Source organism: Sesamum indicum, linkage group LG11, assembly GCF_000512975.1.
Source record: "Sesamum indicum cultivar Zhongzhi No. 13 linkage group LG11, S_indicum_v1.0, whole genome shotgun sequence".
Lineage (NCBI taxonomy): Eukaryota > Viridiplantae > Streptophyta > Magnoliopsida > Lamiales > Pedaliaceae > Sesamum > Sesamum indicum.
In genome coordinates this window covers 6,636,762-6,642,698 of record NC_026155.1, presented here as the reverse complement: position 1 = coordinate 6,642,698, position 5,937 = coordinate 6,636,762, and the positions used below count along the sequence as shown (strand labels likewise).

Below are 5,937 nucleotides of genomic sequence, written 5' to 3'. Positions count from 1 at the left end.
GTCATTTGCCTCGAAGACGATTCTCTGATTTCTGTATGTGTGGACTATTGCTACTTTATTGCTAAGGAAAATGGAGAAGAGAGTGATTTTAAAATCTGGCTTTCTGATAGTTGATGTATTTGCTCTCCTTTCTTTTACCTTCCTCATTCTTTTTAATTTCAGCAATTATAGTTTCTTCTGGGTGAGACTTGGAGATTTTCATTGAATCTTAGTTATGTTCACCAGAAGACCTCATTTTGGAATTGATTCTTAGTTGGAAAAGTTAATAACCGAGCATTATGTGTGGTAGTTAAAATCAGCTGATACCAGTTCAATCCTGCTCCTTCTTTGCTTCTGATAATACCAATCTTTGCCCACCATTATATTTACATGTAGCATTTCAGATGTGGTAATTCGAAATGTTCCACTAGCAATGACTGAACTGATGAAATTTTGACACCATCTTTTTTTCTAATGCAGCCTTGGTTCGCAAGGAAATTCAGGATGAAACTGATAGGATCACAGGAAAGACAAAACAAATTTCTCCTGTTCCTATTCACCTAAGTATCTACTCACCCAATGGTATGTTCGTCTTTTATGATTATTTTTGTTAGGTGTGTTGAAAGGAATAATTATCCATGACAAAATTTCGAAGTATTCACTTATCCACCTGTGCTGATTTCTTTGTGTTGTTTCTTGTAGTTGTCAACTTAACTCTGATTGATCTTCCTGGTTTGACAAAAGTTGCTGTAGGTAAGTTCATGTTTGTTTCTTTTCCAAATTGATTTAATTTTCAATTGATATGAACTTTATCCAATGCGAAGATATATAATCTTTGCAGAGGGCCAACCAGAAAGTATTGTCCAAGACATTGAAAGTATGGTTCGCTCATACGTTGAGAAGGTAAAGATAAAAATGCTTTTTTTATATTTGTCCATTTATGTATGGCTTTGTTCCCCTCTCAATAGTTTATCTAGAATATGTTAATTATTAGCATGTGTATGCATATAAATCTTAGGACTAGTTATAAAATTGTTTTAGAGTTTAGTCATGTGGTTAGTTTGTAACTCCATTATGAACTCGGTTGCTTCAGTTCAAGGCTGGAAGGTCTCTCTATTTTGCTCAAGTTAAAATTTGAAGGTGTTTTACACTTTTTATATGAATTTTCTTCTACATGCAGCCCAACTGCATCATACTGGCAATATCTCCAGCAAACCAAGATATTGCAACATCAGATGCTATTAAACTTGCAAGGGAAGTGGATCCATCAGGTAAGAACCTTTCATTTGGAAAGTTGAGAGCATGAATGAATGTTGAATAAGATATCTTATATGAATTTAGTATTGCCATTTGACGACTCTTGTATGAACTTAGTATTGCCATTTTATGACTCTTGTGCAATTGTTGCAGGTGAGCGAACGTTCGGGGTGCTGACAAAACTGGATCTGATGGATAAAGGAACTAATGCGCTCGATGTACTCTTTCTCTCTCTCTCTCTCTCACTCTCGCACACAGTCACTCTGTACCCCAAAAGAAAACTGATAATAGTAATGACAAAGGATAAAAGTTATACCATTTACTTACCACTGAAATACTATCTCTTAAAAAAAGTTTGATGAATTCTAAATAGCAACTTTTTCATAATGTTGTTAATTATGCGTTTATTTCAAATATGTTTTCTTTTGTCTTTTTATTTTCCAATTCAGAAATGGTACTCCACCGCATTCTAATTTAGTTCCCTTCCACCAGCCTTTTCATGTTTCCCTGTCCTTTCTATTTACATGTAATGATAAAAGCATTTTAACTAATTCTCTTATTTTCTCCTCTATTGTTGATAGGTTCTGGAAGGAAGATCTTATCGTTTACAACATCCCTGGGTGGGTATTGTGAATCGTTCACAAGCAGAAATCAACAAAAATGTTGATATGATTGCTGCTAGGCGTAAGGAGCGTGAGTATTTTGCTACAAGTCCGGACTATGGGCATTTGGCTAGTAAAATGGGTTCTGAGTACCTTGCAAAGCTTCTCTCAAGGGTATCATTTTGTTTCTCAAATACAGTTGATGCCCTTTCTTTACTGCACTACATGTTTGACCTTATATTTAACTTTCAAATTTCTTTCAGCACTTGGAATCTGTAATTAAAGCAAGAATTCCAAGTATCACTTCATTGATTAACAAAAGCATTGATGAACTGGAATCTGAAATGGACCACCTTGGAAGGCCTATTGCTGTTGATGCTGGGGTGAGCTTCTTGCCTTCCCCATCATGATTACTGGTATGAACTATTGCATTTTTTTTCAGCAACTAGTGTTTGTATTGCAGGCTCAATTATACACCATCTTGGAACTTTGCCGTGCTTTTGACAAAATATTCAAGGAGCATCTGGATGGAGGGTATGTTTGCCCTTGTGCTTCCCTCTCCCTTATAATTTGCATCTGGATAACTTATTCCTTGAACCCTTATATATTTAATATGCTTTTGGTTTTCTTAAATCTTCTGGGGATACTTTCATTTACAGATATCATTTGCATCTCAGTGATACTTATTGAACTCTTCAGACACATGTTTCAATAACATAATAGTTTTATATTGTTATTCCACATTTCTATTAGTGGGATGCTGCTGAGACAGTCATCAAATGTATACCAGATACAATGTTGTTAGTAAAACTGTAAAGTAGCTCGGTTTGTAAAGTTATATAATCTGTTGTAGGTCCTGCATAGTTGGCTGGTATCAGTGCTTAACCAGATTTTGAGATAAAAAGAAGTCTTTAGGTTATTCAGAATTTCATCTGGCTTACTTTCGATTTTGTGCCAGAACATTGTTGTGACAATAATTAGTCATTGTTTTGCTATGGAGTTGTTTAGCTTCTAACTAAGTTATCTGTGAACAAGAAAATACGTACAAGTTCTTTTTATCCTTCGAGCTGATCCCAGCATAATTACATCTTTCATGGCTTTCCAACCTAGCAATGTCTATTTTTTCTGTGTTTTTGAAATTTGAGTTTTTAAAAGTAAAATGTCAAATGAGAACTGTCTGTTTACGCTTTTTGGATGAGAAATACATATCATAACAGTAGAATAGATGGAGTTGCATCAAGATCCAAATTTATGGTTAAAGTATCATTTTCCAATACACTAATTCCTTGCTTTCCGTGCTTTCTGATATTTTATAATCCCCCACCCCCCGCCACAGAGACACACGAGTTTTTTTATTAAAAAATATCACCAAATCATGATTTGACAACATTGACATGCGTTGACCCTGCTTGAAGTGACACATGAAATCAAATCTGACGCTATTTGGTACAAAACATATATATATATATATTTCCTAAAATAACTCTTTGAAATGCATTCTAGTTTTTGCATCTGGTTAGGTAAAACTAGGCATACTTGTGTTTGTGGATCCTAATCATCTTCATAATTATTTCAGCCGGCCTGGAGGTGATCGAATATATGGAGTTTTTGACAATCAGCTGCCAGCTGCATTGAGAAAACTTCCATTTGATCGACATCTTTCAGTGCAGAATGTGAGAAAAATTGTTTCAGAAGCTGATGGTTATCAACCACACTTGATTGCTCCGGAGCAAGGGTATCGACGGCTTATTGAGGGCTCATTGAATTACTTTAGGGGGCCTGCTGAAGCTTCTGTGGATGCTGTAAGTAGTCTGACCTTAGAGTATTTTTTCTTACGCTAAGATCTAGTCTCTTGCTACATCCATTCCTGACTGAAAAAACTGTGTTATTCAGGTTCACTTTGTCCTGAAGGAACTTGTCCGGAAGTCAATTGCAGAGTGTCAGGTGAGTCTTTAAAGTTCTTAATTGCAGATTCTCGTTTTCTGTTCAAATACCATTCTGTTATTTCCTAAATTTTCCTGGCGAAACAGGAATTGAAACGATTTCCAACTCTGCAATCAACTATAGCCGGTGCAGCTAATGAATCTTTGGAAAGGTTCCGTGAGGAGAGCAAGAAAACGGTTGTTAGATTGGTTGATATGGAATCTTCGTATCTCACTGTTGATTTCTTCCGGAGACTTCCTCAGGAAGTTGAGAAAGCTGGGAACCCTGGAGGAAACCCACGGGAAAATTCGCCAGCTGCTGCAAATATTGACCGCTATGCGGAGGGACACTTCAGGAGGATAGGTTCGAATGTGTCATCTTATGTAACTATGGTATCTGAGACGTTGAGGAATTCAATCCCCAAGGCAGTGGTTTACTGTCAAGTTAAGGAGGCCAAACAGAATTTACTTAACTACTTTTACACCCAAATTGGGAAGAGAGAGGTACATACTTGCTCCCGTCTTTTGATTTTTCTAGTGGATGATGAATATAATAATGAAAATGATAAACCTCAACAAAATTGATAGCATTTAGTAGGTTCTATAGACAATTTATGCTGCCAATTGATGATATTGCAGGGTAAGCAACTCTCTGACTTATTAGACGAAGATCCAGCATTGATGGAGAGGAGACAGCAATGTGCTAAAAGGCTTGAACTTTACAAGAAAGCAAGAGATGAGATTGATTCTGTGTCATGGGCTCGATGAATTTGATCTTGTGGTAGAGTACCCGTGTATATGTTAATGTAATTCACGACAGTAGTGATTGCTGATCTGGTTTCTTAACTGAAAGCAGGGATTCATTTGTGTGCTGTTTCCAAATTATTCTTACATTTCATTATTTGGTTGGATGTGAGGTTTTGTTTCCAATCATTCTTACATCACATTATTCATTTGTTAGATTTTAAATTAGACTATTACCCCAACTGAGCTCATTGTACTGTCATAAACAACTCAATCGACCCGGTTTCCACGGGGATATATAATGTGTTTTCCAGCATATGTAAATATAACATGTTTTATGCCAACTCCCACTCTCAACATTACTGACCTACTTCAAGTTGCAACAGAATAATTCTTGGTTCATGACATTAGGAAAAAGAGAAAGGATATGATAATCCTTTTATTTTTTGACAATTTAGGATATGATAGTCAGTTTCATGAGAATGATATAATTATAAATACCATACACCTCTGTTTGAATATTATGACATTGAGGTGGCTGTACCTGTTCTTGTAGCAAGCTCATCGCACATGGTTTCATCAACTTGGTTAATGTCAATGTCAGTTATAGGCTGAATATTGTAACTGGGCTGGTAGTCCTCATCATTAGCTGAAGGGATGCCACCCACACACACTGCTGGTTCTTCACTCCATTCATCTGCAAAAGTAGAGAGAAACCAAAGGATAAAGTTTGCCAGTTACAACAATAGTCCTCTTTCCCATAAATGGTCACTAAAAGCCAGCCAAAACAAAGTAGTCGTATTTACCAAAAATTGACTTCAAGGAGGTAGGAGGAGGAGTGGCCAAAAAGTCCATTCCGACGTAAATTCCAATTGCCACCACAATCGTCACCACTACATAAGGTAATGCCAAATACCTGAAACAAGAATCGAAAATATTTTAGGTATAATTATGTATCCACACTCTCCCACTTATAAACTATTTGCACAAACCATCCATCTTTTAAAATATTACACATACATGTACCAGAAGCGTTAATATTGTTTATACATTCGTGTTCTTTTAAAGAAAATTATACATACACCTCCAAAATACTACACAAATTATTCTTGTTTTTTCCCTGTTGGTTTTGTTAATTAAGCAAAAAAATATAAATGATTTGTGTAATAGATTATATATTAGGGAGTGCAAATATAATTATGTCAATATTTTAAGCTGCATACCACTGCGGCTACAGGCATCACAAAATTGTTAAGTAACGAACATGAATCACTTCAATTACTAGCAGCTTAGTATCACGTTAGAGCTCTCTCTCTCTCTAAAATTCCAGTTGTTCTTAAGGGAGCTTTGCAACCACTATAAAAAACACTTACCAATTTTCGTTTCGAGAAAATCTGTTTCGAGTATTTGGAAAAACAACTTCTTTTAAAATT

General features: G+C 35.9%; 2 protein-coding genes across 2 annotated transcripts in view; one reads left to right on the top strand and one right to left on the bottom strand.

Annotated features, from left to right (window-relative positions):
* Window positions 1-4,820, top strand: part of LOC105173440 (dynamin-related protein 1E-like) — a 5,771-nt gene extending 951 nt beyond the window's left edge. Inside the window, exons 3-15 of the mRNA XM_020697772.1 lie at window positions 1-33; window positions 460-561; window positions 682-732; window positions 821-882; window positions 1,160-1,250; window positions 1,390-1,454; window positions 1,818-2,012; window positions 2,102-2,221; window positions 2,302-2,372; window positions 3,415-3,640; window positions 3,732-3,782; window positions 3,869-4,264; window positions 4,400-4,820. The exon at window positions 1-33 is cut by the window's left edge and continues 57 nt beyond it. Of these exons, the coding sequence (XP_020553431.1) occupies window positions 1-33; window positions 460-561; window positions 682-732; window positions 821-882; window positions 1,160-1,250; window positions 1,390-1,454; window positions 1,818-2,012; window positions 2,102-2,221; window positions 2,302-2,372; window positions 3,415-3,640; window positions 3,732-3,782; window positions 3,869-4,264; window positions 4,400-4,528 (1,592 nt within the window). The 3' untranslated portion in view covers window positions 4,529-4,820. The remainder of the gene's footprint in view (window positions 34-459; window positions 562-681; window positions 733-820; window positions 883-1,159; window positions 1,251-1,389; window positions 1,455-1,817; window positions 2,013-2,101; window positions 2,222-2,301; window positions 2,373-3,414; window positions 3,641-3,731; window positions 3,783-3,868; window positions 4,265-4,399) is intronic.
* LOC105173439 (phosphatidylinositol N-acetylglucosaminyltransferase subunit P) overlaps window positions 4,931-5,937 on the bottom strand; it is a 2,807-nt gene continuing 1,800 nt past the window's right edge. Inside the window, exons 3-4 of the mRNA XM_011095171.2 lie at window positions 5,311-5,420; window positions 4,931-5,201 (exon numbers count right to left, since the gene is read on the bottom strand). Of these exons, the coding sequence (XP_011093473.1) occupies window positions 5,026-5,201; window positions 5,311-5,420 (286 nt within the window). The 3' untranslated portion in view covers window positions 4,931-5,025. The remainder of the gene's footprint in view (window positions 5,202-5,310; window positions 5,421-5,937) is intronic.